The 20,689-nt window shown below is 41.6% G+C and overlaps 3 protein-coding genes and 1 non-coding gene across 9 annotated transcripts; 3 read left to right on the top strand and 1 right to left on the bottom strand.

The window, feature by feature from the left end:
- On the top strand, positions 1-5,494 carry LOC108435918 (elongation factor 2-like). The gene is made up of 13 exons (XM_017712064.2): positions 1-118; positions 1,216-1,430; positions 1,592-1,773; positions 1,942-2,153; positions 2,346-2,524; positions 2,615-2,720; positions 2,918-3,170; positions 3,385-3,580; positions 3,745-4,111; positions 4,211-4,564; positions 4,671-4,853; positions 4,940-5,072; positions 5,151-5,494. Exons 1-13 carry the CDS (start codon positions 116-118, stop codon positions 5,342-5,344), a joined length of 2,577 nt encoding a protein of 858 aa, XP_017567553.1. The 5' UTR covers positions 1-115; the 3' UTR covers positions 5,345-5,494.
- LOC119265316 lies at positions 2,773-2,837 on the top strand. The gene has a single exon (XR_005131585.1). It is a non-coding gene; the product is annotated as a small nucleolar RNA SNORD37 (small nucleolar RNA).
- On the bottom strand, positions 5,150-16,167 carry btbd2a (BTB (POZ) domain containing 2a). Of its 2 annotated transcripts, none has more exons than XM_017712066.2 (9): positions 15,343-16,167; positions 14,723-14,842; positions 13,757-13,913; positions 11,275-11,380; positions 10,962-11,159; positions 8,762-8,954; positions 8,520-8,607; positions 7,358-7,504; positions 5,150-7,044 (listed from the first exon to the last, which is right to left on the bottom strand). In XM_017712066.2, the coding sequence occupies exons 1-9, from the start codon at positions 15,876-15,878 to the stop codon at positions 6,883-6,885; spliced, it is 1,707 nt and encodes a 568-aa protein (XP_017567555.2). In that variant the 5' UTR covers positions 15,879-16,167; the 3' UTR covers positions 5,150-6,882. The 2 variants fall into 2 exon arrangements, with proteins under 2 accessions (XP_017567555.2, XP_017567554.2); XM_017712065.2 differs by having other exon boundaries at positions 15,253-16,164.
- Positions 16,168-17,017: 850 nt separating this feature from the next.
- hmg20b (high mobility group 20B) lies at positions 17,018-20,052 on the top strand. 5 transcript variants are annotated; one of them, XM_037545102.1, is made up of 9 exons: positions 17,018-17,086; positions 17,728-17,830; positions 17,972-18,175; positions 18,298-18,418; positions 18,625-18,680; positions 18,812-18,878; positions 18,964-19,179; positions 19,441-19,573; positions 19,783-20,052. In XM_037545102.1, the coding sequence occupies exons 2-9, from the start codon at positions 17,753-17,755 to the stop codon at positions 19,793-19,795; spliced, it is 888 nt and encodes a 295-aa protein (XP_037400999.1). In that variant the 5' UTR covers positions 17,018-17,086; positions 17,728-17,752; the 3' UTR covers positions 19,796-20,052. The 5 variants fall into 5 exon arrangements, with proteins under 5 accessions (XP_037400999.1, XP_017567557.1, XP_017567560.1 ...); XM_017712068.2 differs by having other exon boundaries at positions 17,019-17,086; positions 17,948-18,175; XM_017712071.2 differs by lacking the exon at positions 17,018-17,086 and adding an exon at positions 17,100-17,398.
- The last annotated feature ends 637 nt before the right edge of the window (positions 20,053-20,689 follow it).

Here is a 20,689-nt window from a genome sequence, read left to right as displayed (position 1 = left end):
TATATTCGTACGTGTTGACGTCAGCGGTCTCTTCCCTGCCTATGCCCCGGTGAGGTGGGCAGTGTAAATTCTGTGTCTGTTTCTCCATACAGCGAATCCAAAAACATCCGTCAAAATGGTGAGTTTGTTGCCCACTTTCTAACTTCTATGCTTTAGTAAGTTTTCACACCAAAACGCTGTGCCTTCATTTAGGTGTCCAACTGAAGTTAAAAGCGTAATTTTGTTGTTGAGGCTGGGCGAACATCATTAGTCCAAAATGGCAGACCTATTGTGTACGTGTTATGGCCCTTTCCGAGCCGCACAGAAGCCGTATTTCAACGTTTCGTGTTTGTGTTGAACGTTAAGTTTAAGTAAATTAGGTTAATGTTGCTTTTTGGTCCGTTTTGTGTGATGTTAAGTTTGTGGCGTAGTTTGCCGGTCTTGAGCTCGTATTCAGGCGTTGGCCTCTACCTCGCTAGCTAGCTAACGCTACGTTGCTAACAGCTCGAAGAAAATGCGAAATCGTTTTAATGGTAGTGACATGCCGGAATAGTCAGGTTGTGTATAAGCAGACATTGGCAAATGCTGTAGGAACAGTTTGGAGATCAGAAATGAGTGAGAATGACCGGTATTTTGTTCATTTTCAGCCGGCCTTCAGCTCTACCGCTGTCTTTGGTACACGTGGCCTGTTGCCGGCTTGATGTGGCGCAGCTCGGAAGCTACTGTTTTGGCTGCGTTGTTCTTAAATGTTACGAGGCACCGAAAAACGTTAATTCCTGAAATTGCGGCATGATCACGCAGTTTGATATGGCAGTTGTTGGCTACTTTGCTGCGTGGTTTGAGTGAAGAATCTCTCTAGCTTGTCTGTTTTTGCTTCGCTTCTTGGTGGAGCTGCTGCCTTCATCGCCGTTAGACGTGGTAAATCGAATCGTCATCGCGTCATCTGGGCGCGGTTACGGTGATGTCAAAATATTGCGGCCCCGTTTACGTTTTGCCTTTATAATGCCTGGCAAGGGGGGTGTAGGGGGATTGAATACATTAACTGTTTCTTTTTCATGGCTGTAGCTTTGTGAGCTTGGGAAATCTTTGCCAGTGTCCTAGCTTTGTTCTATATATATATATATATATATATATATATATATATATATATATATATATATATATATATATATATATATATATATATATTTTTTTTTTTTTATTCCAATTCTGACATGTCATCTTTCTTTCCCTCAGGTGAACTTCACCGTAGACCAGATCCGGGCCATCATGGACAAAAAGTCCAACATCCGTAACATGTCTGTGATTGCGCATGTGGACCATGGTAAATCCACTTTGACTGACTCGCTGGTGTCCAAGGCTGGTATCATTGCTTCAGCCCGTGCCGGAGAAACGCGTTTCACCGACACAAGAAAGGATGAGCAGGAGCGTTGCATCACCATCAAGTCCACGTGAGTGTTTTTGCCAATCTAAACAAGCTCACACTCGGCACAAGCTTTTTTTTTTCTTTTTTTTTTTTAGTCATAGAATACAGTGTGCCGTTGAATTTGGTACTCAGTTTGTTGTTGCTGCAGTTGAAGGCTTATTGGTCCTCATTGCCATTTTTCTACAGTGCCATCTCCTTGTTCTACGAGCTAACTGAAAACGACATGGCCTTCATCAAGCAGTGCAAGGATGGTTCTGGCTTTCTGATCAATCTGATTGACTCCCCTGGGCACGTAGACTTCTCCTCAGAGGTGACTGCTGCCCTGCGTGTCACAGATGGAGCCCTGGTGGTGGTCGACTGTGTGTCTGGTAAGTAAAAGATCTTGTGCACCATTATGAAACTGTTATACCCTTTCCTACAATGTTAGGATGTTGCCACTGGGCACAGCTGCTTGTTCAGCTGGACAGCTTTTCTTTTTGCTTTTTTTTAAGAGGGCATAGCTTTCTTTTAATTTTACCTGTTTGCTCTCATTCCAGGTGTGTGTGTGCAGACTGAGACTGTGCTGAGACAGGCTATTGGTGAGAGGATCAAGCCTGTGCTGATGATGAACAAGATGGACCGTGCCTTGCTAGAGCTGCAGCTGGAGCCTGAGGAGCTGTACCAGACCTTTCAGCGCATTGTGGAGAACGTCAACGTAATCATTTCCACCTATGGCGAAGATGAGAATGGACCAATGGGCAACATTATGGTATGAACACTTTATGGTACACTTTTTGGTTGTGACCACACTTATGACTAATTCCTTGAAGCTTGACAGTTGAGGCTTCAGTCATTGAGCATTTACTGAATTGAATTTAATCTTGGTCCAAGAAAGAATGCAAATTATGCTATTCTAGTAAGCTTTGTGTTCTGAATCTGATTTCTAAACTTTCTGCCTTAGATTGATCCAGTTGTTGGCACTGTCGGGTTTGGGTCTGGACTGCACGGATGGGCTTTTACCCTCAAACAGTTTGCTGAGATGTATGTGATGAAATTTGCTGCTAAGGGTGATTCCCAAATGGGACCTGCAGAGCGTTGTAAGAAAGTGGAGGACATGATGAAGAAACTGTGGGGTGACAGGTGAGTCCTCTGACTTTGTGGTTTTCTTCTGGAATTCCACATTAGGCATTTTGAAGTGTAGCTCAGTTATTGACGAATTTTTGTCTGCAGGTACTTTGACCCTGCCACTGGCAAATTCAGCAAGTCTGCTAATGGACCTGATGGCAAGAAGCTCCCCAGAACCTTTGCTCAACTCATTCTGGACCCCATCTTCAAAGTGAGTGAAGATTGTGTACAGGATTTTTGCGAATGGCTATTTATGTAGGCCAGCGAGTGATGATTTGAATTCTTCACTTTGACCTGATTGTTAGTGATGAATGACTTGAATCTGATTTGAGCATGGCAAAGAGAGTGCAGGCTTTTATAAGGGTACAGTTGTTGGTTACAAGGTTGTTTACGGTGTTTTTGTTACAGGTGTTTGATGCCATCATGAACTTCAAGAAGGAGGAAACTGCTAAGCTGATTGAGAAGTTGGACATCAAGTTGGACCAGGAGGACAAGGATAAGGAGGGCAAGCCCCTGCTGAAGGCTGTGATGCGTCGCTGGCTGCCAGCTGGAGAGGCCCTGCTTCAGATGATCACCATCCACCTTCCCTCCCCTGTCACTGCTCAGAAGTACCGTTGTGAGCTGCTGTATGAAGGACCTGGAGATGATGATGCTGCCATGGGTATGTTGGGCTGGTGTTTTGAAGATGGTTTACATTTCTAGTCCAGCTTTAGATAATCACTTTATAGGTTCAGTTGGACATCTTTAGAGCAAGTAAAATACAAATGTGCAGAAATCATACACTTCCATTTTCCATTATTACTTAAAAGGCTTTTGTATAAAGATTTGTGGGTAACTGGCAAAGTAACAACTTGTCAACTGTTACTGAATCCTAGGTATCAAGAACTGTGACCCTAAAGCTCCACTTATGATGTACATCTCAAAAATGGTGCCAACTACTGACAAGGGTCGTTTCTATGCCTTTGGGCGCGTCTTCTCTGGCTGTGTCTCCACTGGCCAGAAGGTACGCATTATGGGACCAAACTACACCCCTGGAAAGAAAGAAGATCTTTATCTGAAACCCATCCAGAGGTTAGTTCATGTATTTGTTACACTGGTGGTTAAAATTTGATAGATCTGAGTGTAATCCTTAGTGATGTGGCACGCAAACGCTACTAAAGCTGAAAACTTCATGCAAAGGGAAATGTCAATTTCCTAGGAAAACTTTTTTTTTATTATTATTAACCTCCCCCCAGGACCATTTTGATGATGGGTCGCTATGTTGAGCCCATTGAGGACGTGCCCTGTGGTAACATCGTGGGTCTGGTAGGTGTTGACCAGTTTTTGGTGAAGACAGGGACCATCACCACCTTTGAGCATGCCCACAACATGCGTGTGATGAAATTCAGTGTTAGCCCTGTGGTGAGAGTGGCAGTGGAGGCTAAGAACCCTGCTGACCTGCCCAAACTGGTGGAGGGGCTGAAACGTCTGGCCAAGTCTGATCCTATGGTTCAGTGTATTATTGAAGAGTCTGGAGAGCACATCATCGCTGGTGCTGGCGAGCTGCATCTTGAGATCTGCTTGAAGGATCTTGAGGAGGACCATGCCTGCATTCCATTGAAGGTAATGTCAAATTAGGGCTGTTTATTCAGGTATCATATGATCACTGGTCAACTAATGTCTTTTAATGACATTTTAATGCCCCCCCTTTCCTCTCAACAGAAATCCGACCCAGTCGTGTCTTACAGAGAGACAGTGTCTGAGGAGTCCAAACAAATGTGCCTGTCCAAGTCCCCAAACAAGCATAACCGTCTTTTCATGAAGGCTCGCCCCCTGGCTGAAGGTCTGCCCGAGGACATCGATAAGGGTGAGGTCTCGTCCAGGCAGGAGTTGAAAGCCCGTGCCCGTTATCTGGCTGAGAAGTATGAGTGGGAGGTGACTGAGGCCCGTAAGATCTGGTGCTTTGGTCCTGACGGAACTGGCCCCAATGTCCTGGTGGACGTCACCAAGGGAGTCCAGTACCTTAATGAGATCAAGGACAGCGTTGTGGCTGGCTTCCAGTGGGCCACCAAGGAGGTGTGCCTTTTTTCTTTTTTTTTTTTTTAAATGCACTTACGTTCAGAATTTTCCTGATTTTGTAGATGTGTTTTATCAAAGATAAATGTTAAGTTTTGACCTCCAGGGTGTGCTGTGTGAAGAGAACATGCGTGGCTGTCGCTTTGACGTTCATGATGTGACACTTCATGCTGATGCCATTCACCGTGGTGGTGGCCAGATCATTCCTACAGCCCGTAGGGTGCTTTACGCCTGCCAGCTTACAGCTGAGCCAAGGCTCCTCGAGCCGGTCTACCTGGTGGAGATCCAGGCAAGTTGTTTCAAGTTATTACTTGGAAATTATTGTTTGCTTTAAGCTGTAGGCAAGGGGCTGATGGTGCTATTTTCTGTCCACAGTGCCCAGAGGCTGTTGTTGGTGGCATCTATGGTGTACTGAACAGAAAGAGAGGTCTGGTATTTGAGGAGTCCCAGGTTGCGGGAACACCCATGTTTGTGGTCAAGGCCTACCTGCCTGTCAATGAGTCTTTTGGTAAGTGTGCCACTCCCCAGTTTGTCAGCAGTATCAAGTTATGTTGAGTGCTGAGCTAAAATGTTCTCTTCTGCCCAGGTTTCACTGCTGACCTCCGCTCCAACACCTCTGGTCAGGCCTTCCCACAGTGTGTGTTTGACCACTGGCAGATCCTGCCTGGAGACCCCATGGAGCCCAACACCAAGCCTGCTCAGATTGTGGCAGACACACGCAAACGCAAGGGTCTCAAGGAAGGAATTCCAGCTCTGGATAACTATTTGGACAAATTGTAAAAGCTCCTGTCCCATTTCTCTCCTCCCCCACTACCCTCCCTTCCCCATTGAGGGACTGGACTGTACAGAACATCTAGCACTAATGCTTGCCAAAAGTCAAGATGCGATAAATCAATAAATTTAAACATTTAATAAAGGAAATAAAAATTGTGTTGAGTGTGGACATTAATTGCTTGGTAGCATGCTTTTGTAAAATAAAACCTGTGGTGCTCATTGGATGGTTTGCTGTTGGCTTGTGTGGCCTCTGGGGTATTGTGCCCACCTCTTATTACTGTAAGTAGAACCAGAGTGCTTGGTCTCTGGGACACCTAGAATAGAGTTCTCCAATGATTACTTTTTAAAGTAGGGTTTTTTTTTTCTTTTGCTGTAATGGAAGTCAATGGAACCAGGCCTTTTCTGAGTTTGGCATTTTCAATGATTGTCATGTAAATGAGATTTTCTTCTGACTACAGTAATGTGTATTATGCTCTAGTCTCACAAGTGGCTACCATTTGTAGCCATATCAGCCCCTTCCAATGATCCCTCACACAATCCATAAGATGCTTCATTTTATACTCTGATTCAACATGTCTCCCTTGGAAACCAAGTGGTGCTCAAAAAAAAAAAAACTAAGTGCACAGACTTTAATTGAACATACAGAACATGGACATATTTACAGCACTTTTACAACAAGCATTGGTGAAACAAATTTTATAAGCAATATACAGATTGGCAAATAGTTTTACATTCAAGTTGTTCTGTGATCATCCTCCAAATTCTTTTATCTCCAGATAGAAACAAACTAGAATTATAGAAAGGTGTTCAGTACTTCACTGAAGAATAGAGCTTCACTTCAACATTGGTATTTAGAATTGAGGTGCACTACTAGAAATTTGGCTCTGTTATGAAGAGGGCAACTATGGTTAAACAGCATTCATTGTAAACATCACCTTATCTTTTACACGTGACAAATCAAATTTCACGTGTCAGAAATCGTAACAGTCTGTTTTCCACACAATTGTAGTGTATTTTACCCCCAAACGTACAATTTGCAGTTGCGTCTGTGGTCAAAAGTGCATCAGTGCAACTCCAAAGCAATGAGTATTTTACCTATCAGTCAAAAGTTGGACCCAGTTGCAAACCTTTCAGCAACACTAAACTAAATAGACAAATTAAACTATGTTGCCATTAACAAAATAAAAATAAAGCTGTGCCAGCTTTGCAAGAGTTAGGCCTGATCTATGAATTAACTAATCAACAGCTGTTGAAAGATTTCTATTTTTCTCCAAGTGATCACTAGTTGGTTGTAACTTCAGGCTTACACTATGAGGTGCTACACAAGTAGAAAAAAACAAATATGTGCCCAAAGCACACCTGGACACATGATCGATTTCTCATGCTCTTACCATATGGCAAAAAAAAAAAAATATATGAAGAAAACAGATCATGATAAGAGATCATTATTTGGTCACTGATCTGCAGTTAGACCAGAAAAGTTCAGGGAATCAGTAATGTGTAGCAAAGGAGGCCACATAATTTAAACTAACAGAGGACCTTCATTATGTGTAGAAGATGACCTCTGGAATTTGTCCATCCTCTACTGAAGTGCCATTGTTGTTGCCTGCAGCGTAACAGAAGGTGAAGCAGGTCTTGGTGCCTGTGGCCGGGGCTTCATGAGTGACTTTGCGCATGCCCTTTGTCCCGTAGTGGGAGTCTGGTCCCTGCAGAGGTTCAAAGACCATTTATTTTATAATTAGTAGTCACGAAGTTGACAGTTGAAAAGAGTAAGGTCCAACTGATATCTTTTATAGATAAAAATCAGCTAATTTAGTTCCACAGATTTAGGACAATAATTTACAAATCTGAGTTGACAATCATTTACATCCCTAAAGCACTGTTTAAGTAAAGTACTGCAGTCTGATTACAGTTTGACTATACATTGTCAATATTACAGGTTACCAGATTTTTACAATTTTTACAGTATCAATTACAATTTTGTATCAGTCGGACGTGAGCAGAGACCCAGTAGATTACCTTAAGTGTTGCACAGGCTATGTAGTTGACACTGGGGAGTATTTCCACAGGCTCCTTGAACATCACTCGGAAGGTATTAGCTGTACCATCACAACTGAAGCCCGTGTCATTCTGTCCCAACACTGTGTTGCTGTCCGTATGGATGATCTGTGTAGGGGACATACATTTAAAAAAAAAATTTAAAAAAAAATCCCTGAACACATTGTGTGTTTTGCACCGATAGAAAGTACTTGAATAACAAGCAATTTTGTTTGTACTTTGAGTGTTACTGATATTGAATATTAGTACATGGAGTTCCAAGGGAAGAGATAGAATTAGCTCTTTACTGCTTTTATTTAGACCTTCAAAATATGCCAAAAGGCCAAAAAATTGAGCTCATGTATGAGTTTGTTTTCATTAAAACATCCAACTAAATGCATATAGTAAAATAAAACTGTGCCAAAATCACTCAAAAGACAAAATTCTTGATTGCGTAGCGTATTGCATAGCGACTTTTGCCCATCTATAAATATTTGATGTTTGGTTGCATAACCATGTTCCTGCAGCTGGGAAAAAACTATATTAATCAAGCATGTTTTTTTTCCTCCTCATTGGTTCTTGGACCAGTAAAATAATCTTCTATGGAGTTTTATTTTCTTTTTTTCATGAAGACTGCAAGAGTGTAAGAAATGTGCTAAAACACAGGCTAAAAGGCCAGTCTGCTAACCTTACAAAGTAAAAAAACATTAACCCTTTTTTAATAAAATCGTTCTTCCCCCCCCATCAAAGTCTGACTTCAGAATGCCTGCTTCACACTCCCTGAAGAGTAAAATCATGTCCTGTTTCATTTCGAACACCTTAAGAAAGAAAAAGGCAGCCATTTCCCCATTTACACTGACTTTAAACTGCCATCAAAACCAGGTATAACATACACTAATAGATATTTCATTCACCATTTCACATTCTGTATTGCACTAAATCTAAACAGGAGTAATTATGATCTCTTTGTAATGTACATACAGTTGGTCAGTGTTCTAGAAGTACTGTTGATATCCACAATATCCTAACAAAACCATACTGTGTATAACAATCTGCACCACACCAACAAAATGTATACTTTTTTTAATATTATTAAATCATTTACTTTTTACTATTATATACTTGGATATGTTTACATTCTTACCTGGATGTTGACCTGATAGTCAGTTGGACCATGTATGGAGCCATAGAGCCCAAATCCCACCACAAATATTCTGCGATTCACAGAAAACCTAAAGAGAAACATCTGACAGTTAAACACTCAAACAATCTGTCCCAATTTAGTCATTTGACTATTATCACTATTATGTTAAACTGTTTTAAAGTCAAGTGAATAACGAATTTTCATGGAGAGCAAAAGTAGCTGTGTTGTACTGTAATTATTACCGGATGCGATCACTGGTCCCACTGTATCCCCAGCGGCTCTCCACCTGGGCAAAGCGTGTGATACTACACTCCTTCCCTCGTAGACAGCAGCGTGGCCGGTCGATGAACTCCACATGGGGTTTGGGGTTGACAGTGAAGTGCAGGAAGAGGCTGACCACCTCCCGGTCTGTGAGTATACCTGACTGAGCTGGACCTGCTCACAAAAAACAAAGAAGCTTAAGCACCAGAGGCAGCACCTCTCAGAAAATAAAAATTATTATATTTTCAGTTACACCTATCCAACAACAAACATGAAAGTGACAGTGACCAGTACCCACTCGAAAACAACTCGTCTCTTCCTCTGCTGTGTTAGTACTAACTAAACAAACACATTTTCTGATATCATAATATGATTAGATATATTAAATGCTATTTGTATAAATTCACAAGTAAATGTAGAGAGCTTTATAACATGTAAATTTCTTACCACAATCTTCTAATTTGAGTGAGAATCTTCACAAAAAGATTCAATGCATCACCAACTCTCAGATTTCACGATTGATTTTCATGAAATTATTTTAGTACAGTTCAGAATTTATTAAAATGCCTTGGACATTTCTTTCACCAAAATGTGTCAATATACTGATTCATTTTATCTATTATACCCTGCGTTCCAAATCATTATGCAAATTATATTTTTCCCTGATTTTCCTAAATGGTCGATGCAAATGAGTCAGTATAATAGAAGTAATCACCCATTAGAGTATAAATTGAATTTTATTGAACAAACCTCCCAATGATAGCAGTATATTCTTCACAAATAAAAAAAAAAAAAAAACTCAAAATGCACTGTTCCAAATTATTATGCACAGCCGAGTTTCAAAACATTTTATAGGTTGTAAAGAACTGAAAATTAACATTTGTTGAATTTGCAGCATTAGGAGGTCACATTCACTGAAATCAAAAGCTATTTCAATCAAAAACATCCTAACAGGCCTAGTTACATGTTAACATAGGAACCCTTCTTTGATATCACCTTCACAATTGTTGCATCCATTGAACTTGTGAGTTTTTGGAAGGTTCTGCTTGAAGATCTTTTGCTTGATGATACACCAAAGGTTCTCTATAGGGTTGAGGTCAGGGGAAGATGGTGGCCACACCATGAGTTTCTCTCCTTTTATGCCCAAAGCAGCCAATGACACAGAGGTATTCTTTGCAGCATGATATGGTGCATTGTCATGCATGAAGATGATTTTGCTCATCTTCATCGGTTCTTCTTTTTGTACCATGGAAGAAAGTGGTCAGTCAGAAACTCTATATACTTTGCTCTCTCCCCATAATTCCGGCCCAAAACATGACTCCGCCACCTCCTTGCTGATGTCGCAGCCTTGTTGGGACATGGTGGCCATCCACCAACCATCCACTACTCCATCCAACTGGACCATCCAGGGTTGCACGACACTCATCAGTAAACAAGACTGATTCGAAATGAGTCTTCATGTATGTCTGGGCCCACTGCAACCGTTTCTGCTTGTGAGCACTGGTTAGGGGTGGCCGAATAGTAGGTTTATGCACCACAGCAAGCCTTTGAAGGATCCTACAAGTTGAGGTTCGTGGGACTCCAGAGGCACCAGCAGCTTCAAATTCCTGTTTGCTGGTTTGTAATGGCATTTTAGCAGCTGCTCTCTTAATCCAATGAACTTGCCTGGCAGAAACCTTCCTCATTCTACCTTTATCTGCACAAACCCATCTGTGCTCTAAATCAGCCACAAATCTCTTCACAGTGCGATGATCACACTTAGGTTTTCGTGAAATATCTAATGTTTTCATACCTTCTCCAAGGCATTGCACTATTTGACGCTTTTCGGCAACAGAGATCCTTTTTCTTTCCCATGTTGCTTGAAACCTGTGGCCTGCTTAATAATGTGGAGCATCCTTCTTAAGTAGTTTTCCTTTAATTGGGCTCACCTGGCAAACTAATAATAACAGGTGTCTGAGATTGATTTCAGTGATCCAAAGAGCCCTGAGACACAATACCATCCATGAGTTTAATTGAGAAACAAAAAAATTAATCTTTGACACTTCAATCCAATTCACATAATAATTTGGAACGTGGTGTAGTGTTCTGAAATCATTAAGAACCTTAAGACTGATGCATCACAACGTATCAATATATTATCAGTGAAGCCCATCATCTCACTGGTGCTATTTGAGTTCTTACCTGCTGCAAACTCCTCTATGGTCATCAGTGGGAAGCGAATGAGGCCGAGGGCTTTACCCAACACTCGCCTTTTGTTCTCTGGAGTGGGCTGCAGTTGCTGCCTCTGTGCCTCAGCCTCAGCCCAGCGCACTGCAGCCCCAAACAGACGCACCTCTCGCACCCCAAGTGTGTCCCTCTCCAACACAGCCATCAGTGTATCTAACAAATAGTGAGAGTTAAATGCCTAAATATATCTTATCATGGTGTCATATCAGTTTATTAGCAGAATGTTACTCTGCATAAGAGAGATCAAACATAGAGATGATGATAATACCAAGGTCAATGTCTGTGAATCCTTCAGCAGCAAGCGCATCCGCAGTGTTCTTGTCTATATTCTCCAGGCAGAGACTGGCAAGCTGTGGCTCATCAAACAGCCGTGCCTGCAATAATGAATGACATTTAGTTGATTCTATAATAATTTAAAAGACTTGTTGTTACATAGCATCTTAATGCTTGCAGACATCTTTTCATTCAATATTTTATCCAAGATCAAGGGTGTGTGTGTGTGTGTGTGTGTGTGCATATATATATATATATATATATATATATATATATATATATATATATATATATATATATATATATATATGTATATGTGTGTGTGTGTGTGTGTGTGTGTGTGTGTGTGTGTGTGTGTGTGTGTGTGTATATATATATATATATATATATATACACACACACACACACACACACACACACACACACACACACACACACACACACACAAAAATATACAGGAATTGTGGGCAAATGCAATATTTTTCCATGTACATATATAGCAATGCAGGCACAAACCTGTTATAAATTGTATAAATCTGTACCAAAACTACCTGCATTAGCATTAGGGTGCGACGATTAATCGACTTACTGGACTAAAACCGACGACTAAATTAGCTGGCAAGTAATTTTGTAGTCGATTAGTTGGCGACGTCATTACACGTCTTTCTCGTGCTCACTAGGAATGTTTTGACATTACCGCTCACTGGAGAGTTAACACCAGCGCGCTGACCACCTCAATAACAAAATCCTCAAAAGTGTGGAGATAGACTCAGAAAAAATGTGTTCAGCTGCGAAATCTGTAAAGCCAAGCTTGGCGGACATGGGAGCACATCTTCCATGACGGAGCATCTGAAGAGGAAACTCGTCGGTTCACTGAGTGAAGACTCATCTCGGTAAGACACAAAGTGTCCCAAATCGCATACTAGCTCACTAAATAGTGTGTAAAAATTGCGCATATACTATTAGAAGTGCACTCATTAGTGTAGTACACGATGTACAGACGTGTGTGGTTTGGGATGCGGCGCTAGTTGTGCTAGCGAGCAGCTGACGTAAACGCTAAAAGCCGTCCTACTTCGCGTTCTGAGCCGAGCTGTAACATTTGTATTTTGAAATACAGGTTCTCTGGTATCATTAATGGATCTGGGACACAGAAGCAAGTAACTCAGTACATTCACAGCGACCCTGTTCACTTTGCAGATAACGCTTACACTGCATCGTCACCTTGACGTCGAGGCCGCCTGTGTGTTCAGATTCGGCGAACACAGAAGATCCAAACAAGATTCTGATCCCAGCGAATTTGGCTCCACTCGCTAAACGTTCAAGTAGCTGGATAAAGGATTACCGTTGACACGAAGCGTTTACACGAAAACGTTCAAATTTAACTAGAATTTAGTTGCATTTAGTTTAGACAGACAGCAGAATGTCCAGATCAGACTGCACTGATTCAATTTAACAATTAAATTTAGATAGATTTTTTTATTTACTTCATTAAAGAAAACTGACTTAGTTTTATTTCTATTGCTGCTAACTTTGCACATCCTTGGTTGTACACCGCCATGTATTAGCAGTAAAGTTAGCTAAAACAGTGAATTCTTGAATGGTATTCATATTTATTGTCTTCCTTGTTTGCAAATGCATAAAACAACCTCCAGCTCAATTTTTAAAGTCAAAAACTATGCAAGTTATTTGGTAATGTTGTGATTCATAATCCTAATAATCAATTATTCGTTTCAATAATCAATAGATTATTCGACTATCAAATTAGGCGTTTGTTGCAGCCCTAATTAGCATTACAGAAAAATAACATTTACTTTGAGTTATAAATGCAGTAAAATAAATAAAATAGACACTTTAAGGCCGCAGCGCATCATCTAAACATTCTGCTCTTCAGTAGCACAATAAAATACACCAAGTAACTGATTGAAAATCTAAACATGCATCCAATGCTGACAGAAATAGCCTCCAACTTTCAGAGAAGGCTATATGTTGGCTCACCGCACAAGTGAGGTCAGGTAGTAATGCTGGATAATTTGTCCTAGACAATCTATTGGACTGTGCTTCATCACTCTACAGAACACAGTTCCACGGCTCCATAGCCCAGTGCTGGCAGGCTTTACACCCCCTGACTGACGCGTGACATTTGGAATGACTTGTGTTCGGTTGCTCCAGAGCCTCTATTGGTAATGTTTTTCCATGGAGATTATATAAGCCTTCCATGTGCAGTTGAACACCCGTGTCAGCAATGAGGGCACCTCAAAGTAACCAAATTCACTAAACAGAAGGGGTGTCTGAATGCTTTTGGACATATAGCAATAATCTACAGTAAACTATACAAAACCTAGATATTGCTTGGTTCCTTCTCTGGTAATGTTATTATGGTCACACCCTTCCACAGAGACAGTTGCTGAATAACTAAATTACACAGCCTGACAGCTTCTCACACCAGGAGCAAAGGTCGCAATCAAATCAGCCCTTACCTGGGTAAGCAACATAAAGGCGTTGTCAGCACGTAGGTTTTTCTTCAGGAACTCCACACAGTGCGCCTCAAGCGCAGGCACTGCGTACTTCTTTGCCGTGTATAATGTAGTCATCACTGTCTCAGGGCCAATCTGCACCTCATCAGAGTATAGAAACCTGCATGTGGAGAGAATCAGTCAGAGCCATCCTACACAGTGAATGAAAGGGGAACTCCACCAATTTTTGAAAATGTTTACATAATTTAATAGTTAAGATGTAAACAGTCGTTCAGCGCAGTTTGGTGTAAATGCTTTGTTTCAGAGAAATATAATGATTCAGAGTTGATCATGGGGTGGTGACAGGAACCAGATGTCTTTAGAGTTCAATGCCTTCAAAAGCTCCCTTACAGAAAGTTATCACATGAAATGAATACAATGAAAATGCTGCCTGACACCTGGAACACTGAGTTTAGTGATAAAGTTTTGGACTAAAACACCTTAATCTGTTTAATTTAATTCATTAATGGTGGAGGAGTACATGCAGGGTGTTATTTCTTCAGATTTTCCACAATTTTACCATGATAGAACCTTAGAAGACACATGTAGGTTCACTAGTGGTTTTTAATAATAAATAAAACGTCCATATTTGTGTTGCAGACATTGCAACCCCTGCAAAGAAATCTGAGTCTGTGACTTTCTCTAGAATTAACCATTTTATACCACACCTCTCTACATGACTTTGTTTACACTGCAATGATGGAATTATACCAAAAAAAATGAAAATTCGGTGTATATATTCTCCTTTATGGCTCCGTCAACAGCCTCACAAGCTCAAACCACACCACACGCCCCAAACATCTATGTACTGATCCAATATAAGTGTAAATGCAAGGACACTTCAAGGGCACTTATGACAACACAAGCCACCATCATAAACAAGCAGCGGTCACTTGCCCGCCATAAGGCCTTTAACTGTTCGGTTCTTACTTGAGGAGAGCCAGAAAAGCAGCCGGTTCCACATCTGGCAGCTCAATTTCTGTCGATGTTGTGGCCATGCCTCCGTTGAACATGGCGTCGAACACAGCGCTCCCAACGGCGAGCGCAAATCTGATGACAACAAAAAGGAGGAGCACAGTGTTAATAAAGGGCAAAAATGTCGTTTCTAGTGGCACAAATCATGTCAGGACAAGAAACAGTGGCTTTAGCCAACGTTTGTTAGCACTCCAACATCATTTACAAGCGTCAACTGATGTGGAAGTTGTGAAGGCGAGTGATAACAGCAGGTTAGCTTACGGAGCTCCTCGGTCTCGCTACTACACCGCAGCTAGCTTTGTACTTGAACTTAACCATTTGATCATGAAATACGGTCAACCCGTCCCCCGTTTGGGCACTCCTTAGCCTCTACTTAGCCTATGTTTTAGGTTTTAATATACTGGGGTTATTTTTAGCTTACAAAACAGGACCATGAGTAATAAGACCATCATTTCAAAAAGTTACTGCATCATTTTCTACCTTACCTGTGTGCAGGAATGCGCTGCACACCCATCCCCTTCCCAACCAAAAAATGGACGTCGCTTAGCACCTCGTTGTTAAAGAGAAACGCGAACCTTTCCTTCACCGTGCTTTTCGTCGCCTGCCAGTTGTAAACGGGTTCCCTGTACACCAGCACTGAGGCCGGGCTGCCGGGCAGCGATGAAGAGATGGCGGCCGTGTCCGCCGAGCAAGCCGACGAAGAGGTCGTCATGTTGGACGCAGAGCCTCCCGGAGACTCTGAGTTTGCTGCTGCTGCTGCTGCTGCTGCCGCTGCTGCTGCCGCTGCCGCTGCCGCCGCAGCGGCCGCGCTCTGGCCGGCCGCCTGCCGAGCCTGGTGCTGCGCGCTCGGTGTGACCCTCACCGCGACGTCGCTGTCCAGGCCTGGCTGTGGGTTAGTGCTCCCTGCGGTCCTGTTCAGCCCTCCGGCGGCGGCCCCAGACCCCGCATTGCCCGCCGGGGCCGAGTGGACTCCGTTGCTCGCCTGGGCGTTTCCCAGCGGGCCCGGGGTGGACAGGTTTAAACATGAGGAACGGCTGTTGCTCTCACCCGCAGCCATCTTGGATGGAGAGCACTGCAGGCTTTGCTGGAATAAACATGCACAACAGCGCATAGCCAGAAATGCTGGCCAAAAGTGACTGGTCTTTCCCCGAGAGAGGGTGGAGAGATGGAGCTTTAGGTGGCCGGGACATCAACGTCTTCCATGACAGCTGAAATATTTTTAGGACGCCCTTGTCTTTGTATATTTTCAGGAACCTTTCTTGTCCTCCTTTGCTTTGTTTGCAGTTGCAGCCCTACCCAATTAATTCATGTAGGCAGCAGAGTAATACATGTTTCCCCAGACATTCACATTCATTCTGTCAACATGACTACCTTATAAGCCAGCTCGAAAGGGTCGGTGCTTTGTGTTGCCTTCTTGGGTGCACCCCTGACCTCTGTATTTTATTAAGAAAGCCATTAGTAGCGTCTGTATACATGGATACTTAATAGAAACCTTTTAAAATCGCACTGTGGTCTCTGTGGTCATCTTGTAAAGAGGCATAGATTTAAGACTATTGTACGCCATAACGATATGTCTTTAAGTCTACTGAATGATGCAAAGTCCTGCGATGAAACATCAGGGGTCACTATTAACAGCCTGCATTAGGACCACAAGGCGATTTTAAAATGTTTACTTTGAAAGCCACGGTCAGGCTCTGAGACTTAAGAAGTGCCAAGCCAAGACCACAGATCGTGTAAGCAGGGTTTGTTTACATGGGAGACTTTATGGAAATCTCACATTTTGAAATTCATTTTTGAATGAAAGAAAATAACCAGCACGAATAGCGCAGCTCCAAACAACCACCACGTACGCTACTACATTAGAAAGACTGCATTTAAAACACCCATACTGGGATTTGGAGTCATATTGACGTTTAAGGTTCAATGCAGGCGTCCAAAAACACACTTAACGTTTACTCACTTCCAGAAAGGTTATTTAAAGGGTACAACTCAATGAACGCCCAACAGTATTTGCACAGTGTAGCTCAATTGTTAAGCTGACAATAGCAGGCTTACTGGTGAGTTTAAAAACAAAAGCACGTACCATAATTATTCCTTTCAAAACTCTGTAGTCTATCTGCTGCTGATCCACTTTGCGAAAAACTGATACGGCGTTGAATGAAAAAAGGAATCGTAACAAGTCGTCGCAACGCCCCCTCAGGCTAAACAACCAATCAAAGGTCGCAGATTCGTCCCGGCTCACAACGGCGTCCAATCGGCTTTGAGAACGGGCCGTACGTTTTGATACTCTTGTTGATTTTTGGGGACGCAGCGACTCAGGTAGGCTAAAGGCGGTCTGCAGCTAGCACATTAGATAACGGATATAATGTTAACCGAACAAAACTGCTAATTATAGGCGCATGTATTCGAAAAGTGCAATGATTTACTGTCGTATTTTAGTACCACCATGCCTTTCGTGGACGGATAAGAGTCTGCAAGAGAGCAAAATGTTAAGCTAGCAAAGCTAGCCACTTTCCCAGCTAACGTTAATAATAATAGATAGGCTGAGCGGTGCTAGCCCACGCTAGCTGAGGGTAAAAGTGGTAAAGTCCCGTTGCGTTTTCAGCATCCTCCACTACGGTACCTAAACAAGTAATTGTGTTTCTTTTTCTTTTCTGTAGTGACTTTAAAATGTACAACTAACCACACTAGAGTTATGGCCATTTCGATTAACGTTAGCTGAACAGACAACAGTCAGCTGGTTGTCGAGCTAGCAGCAAGAGAGAGCTTCCTAGCTTACTTAGGTTAGCTAGGTAGTGCAATATAATTGGTGTTTTAAAGTGAAAAGGAATTCTGGAGAAATAATCAAATGAACTTATTTTCAGGTTGTCAAATTCTGTTACTAACACTCTTTACTTCATTCTTAAAGAACTTGCTGCTTTTACTTATCAGTGCTGCTTATTTTACCACATTTTTCTCAGAAATTCCTGAGTCTACAAGTCTACAATGGGAGGGGTAAAACAAGAACTGAGTGATGCCCCTGCATCCAAGAGTACTCATCATTCAGAATCCACGCAGGAAGAAGTAAGATTTAAGTATTTTCATTGTCCTGCGGTACAGCTTTTTATTTACAAAAAGATACATGCAGATGAAGAAATTAGCTTGTATTTCAAATCTGCTCCACAAATGTAATCTGTACAGAAAAACCTTTCACTCACTGCACAGCCCGTAAAGAAGCGTGGATGGCCCAAGGGGAAAAAGAGGAAGAAGGTGTTACCCAATGGTCCTAAGGCACCAGTGACTGGATACGTGCGCTTCCTTAATGAGCGACGGGAACAGATTCGTGCCTTGCATCCTGACCTTCCTTTTCCTGAGATCACCAAGAGACTCGGGGCAGAATGGAGCCGCCTCGCTCCCCATGACAAACAGGTACCTTTGCTTTTAAAGTTGTGGTCTCTGACATTGAATATCTGTTTACAAAGCTGTGCTAGGTGGGTATTTTATTTATTATCATCCTTTCTTGAGAATGCAGTGAATGTGTTTGCTTACAGCGTTACCTGGATGAGGCTGAACGAGAAAAAATGCAGTATGCACGGGAGCTAAGAGAGTATCAGAAAAGTGAAGCATACCAGCTCACAAATGCAAAAATCCAGGACAAAAAAATTAAGAAAGGTTAGAAAGTTTTCTTGTTCCTTCTTGTACTGTGTGCCTGGGAGTGCATCTGTGGATAGACACATGGAATAATATTTGTCTCTAGTACCTTATAAAACTTGTATTGGTGCATTATGAAACCTTGTGGTTTTATAGACTAATTCTAATCCTTTTAATTTCAAGCTTTTTTTAACAAAAAAAAAAAAAACTTGTTTGTTTTTTGGCAGAGGAGTTGACATCTGTCATTATCAATGCCAATAGTTCAGGATCAGCCACTTTCAAGGTAAGTCGCAAAAGCTGAATTAAAATAAAACCTTAACAAACATTTTAATTATTTTCTTTTCCTCTTTTGTCTACAGTATATGTATGACCTAGAATTTGAGCATGACCCATTTAAAGCATTCTGTCCCCCAGGGTTCAGATTTGTCCAACAGATTTGACGTGCCGATTTTCACTGAGGAGTTTCTGGACCAGAACAAAGGTTTGTGAGTATTAAAATATAGAACAGGTGACCACTTTCATTGGGAAAGAAACCAATTTTTGTTATATGGCCCTCTGTGTTGCAGCACGAGAGGCAGAGCTTCGGCGGTTGCGGAAAGCTAACATGGAGTTTGAGGAACAGAACGCTGTCCTGCAGAAGCACATAGCCGATATGTTCAGTGCCAAAGAGCGGTTGGAAGCTGAGCTTGGCCAGGATGAGGTCCGCACGCAAGCTTTGCACCGCCGCTTGCAGGCTATCAAACAGACACTGGTCAGCAGTCTGGCCTCTGTGCCCCTGCCAGGTCAGTAGCACACACACTCTTCCTTTGTAGAGATGTTCCAGTGATTTGTGCATATCCAATGCCATGTTGAATACTTTGCTTATGGTTCACAGAACTCGCTAAATACTGTTCTTTTATATAATCTCTCACCAGTTTTGCTTTTTAATTGTTTGTTACTTCAACTTCTGCTTACGTCCTACCTTCAGCCTACGGCAGTTGTTACCTACATGTTGAGGTACAAATTTGTATTCAGTGGCATGTGAGCTTGGTTTCTATGTTTAGGTACAGGTGAGACCCCCTCAGTTGGAACTCTGGACTCTTACCTGAGTCGTTTGAGCAGTGCCTTAGAAAGCAGTCCTCATGAGCACCGGGCTCTACTGCTCAAGCTCCAAGAGCTTTTGGCTCATTTAGACAGGTAAGTGTGTTACAACAGCATCACAACAAAATCTTCAGGTATCTCTCTTATCCAAATCATGGTTGTATGTATTTTTGTTTTTTATTGTTTTCTCATGGATTTTTAAATATCATATGGTAAATATGCCATTGTACAATGGAAGGTGATTGTTTCAGTGCTGAATTTTAGTTAAAAAATTGGTGAATCTTTTTCTTCTTTCTCACTTTTAGTGAGAAACTCTGAGAACCATGTGCAGCAGACGGGTGAGAGTGCCAGGAGGGCAGTTTCACCCCAGTAACCTGTAGAGAATATCTTTGCCTTACAAGGTGTAGCAATGGTGCCTGAAGATCTAACTGGACACACTTGGAACTTCTTTTGTATTTCTTTTTTGTTTCCTTAAATTGATAGGTTCACTGCGAATATTGTATATCATCTTGGTTTTATGGTATGTAGAACTCATTGTACAAAAGCATTGGTTGGTGAATACATTCTCCAAATTAGGTCAACTATTCTTTATTCTTCACTGCCATAGACTTGCATAATGGCTGATTTGCCTACTTTACCCACACCTCTTCAAAAATGACCTTTCCTTTTTTTTAATTTCATAAACGTAATTAAATTTTAATTACTCAGTACTAAAATAGATGGAATTACATTTCAGAATTTCCAGTAAGTTATTAAACTGAAATTGAACTTTTCCTGTCTGATTTCAGACTGTTTACAATGATGTGTATATATTTGCATAGAAATATGTTCCCATTGGTACTGTGAGATCGAATCAGGGAATGTTTCAATTGTTTCAGTGTGATGATAATAAATTCTTTCACATTTTAAAATGTTCACCAATTAGTTTATTAATTTTCTTGGAGTGTGTAATGTTTGAATGCTGCAATTTCATTGAACATCCTATGTATCAGAATGCTTTCACTGTTCTGCGTGATGTTACAATAACATTAAATGTTATAAATAATAAAACGGATGTAGATGGTATTTGGACAGTGGCACAATGTTTTTTTTTAAATCAAGGATATTAATTTTTTTGCCTGTTTCTCAGCAAGTATTTTTATATGGAAATTATGGAATTCCCATGAGCTCTGTTGATTGATTTATATCATACACAGGAGAGGAGAGGAGAAG

The sequence above is a fragment of the Pygocentrus nattereri genome, chromosome 15 (genome assembly GCF_015220715.1).
Source record: "Pygocentrus nattereri isolate fPygNat1 chromosome 15, fPygNat1.pri, whole genome shotgun sequence".
NCBI lineage: Eukaryota > Metazoa > Chordata > Actinopteri > Characiformes > Serrasalmidae > Pygocentrus > Pygocentrus nattereri.
Note: the sequence above shows the minus strand (reverse complement) of the source record. Positions and strands in the feature narration are given on the sequence as shown.

What these genes read in the sequence shown, in the direction of transcription:
- LOC108435918 (XM_017712064.2), top strand. An exon ending in TTCTGGACCCCATCTTCAAA is followed by an intron (nt 2,721 to 2,917) that starts GTGAGTGAAGAT and finishes TTTTTGTTACAG; the next exon opens with GTGTTTGATGCCATCATGAA. An exon ending in GCCTGTCAATGAGTCTTTTG is followed by an intron (nt 5,073 to 5,150) that starts GTAAGTGTGCCA and finishes TCTTCTGCCCAG; the next exon opens with GTTTCACTGCTGACCTCCGC.
- btbd2a (XM_017712065.2), bottom strand. Translation starts at nt 15,878, where the DNA reads ATGCGCTGTTGTGCATGTTTATTCCAGCAAAGCCTGCAGTGCTCTCCA. An exon ending in GGGACCAGTGATCGCATCCG is followed by an intron (nt 8,608 to 8,761) that starts GTAATAATTACA and finishes GTTTCTCTTTAG; the next exon opens with GTTTTCTGTGAATCGCAGAA. An exon ending in ACTATCAGGTCAACATCCAG is followed by an intron (nt 7,505 to 8,519) that starts GTAAGAATGTAA and finishes TCCCCTACACAG; the next exon opens with ATCATCCATACGGACAGCAA.
- hmg20b (XM_017712068.2), top strand. Translation starts at nt 17,753, where the DNA reads ATGGGAGGGGTAAAACAAGAACTGAGTGATGCCCCTGCATCCAAGAGT. An exon ending in TCGCTCCCCATGACAAACAG is followed by an intron (nt 18,176 to 18,297) that starts GTACCTTTGCTT and finishes GTTTGCTTACAG; the next exon opens with CGTTACCTGGATGAGGCTGA. An exon ending in GGCCTCTGTGCCCCTGCCAG is followed by an intron (nt 19,180 to 19,440) that starts GTCAGTAGCACA and finishes TTCTATGTTTAG; the next exon opens with GTACAGGTGAGACCCCCTCA.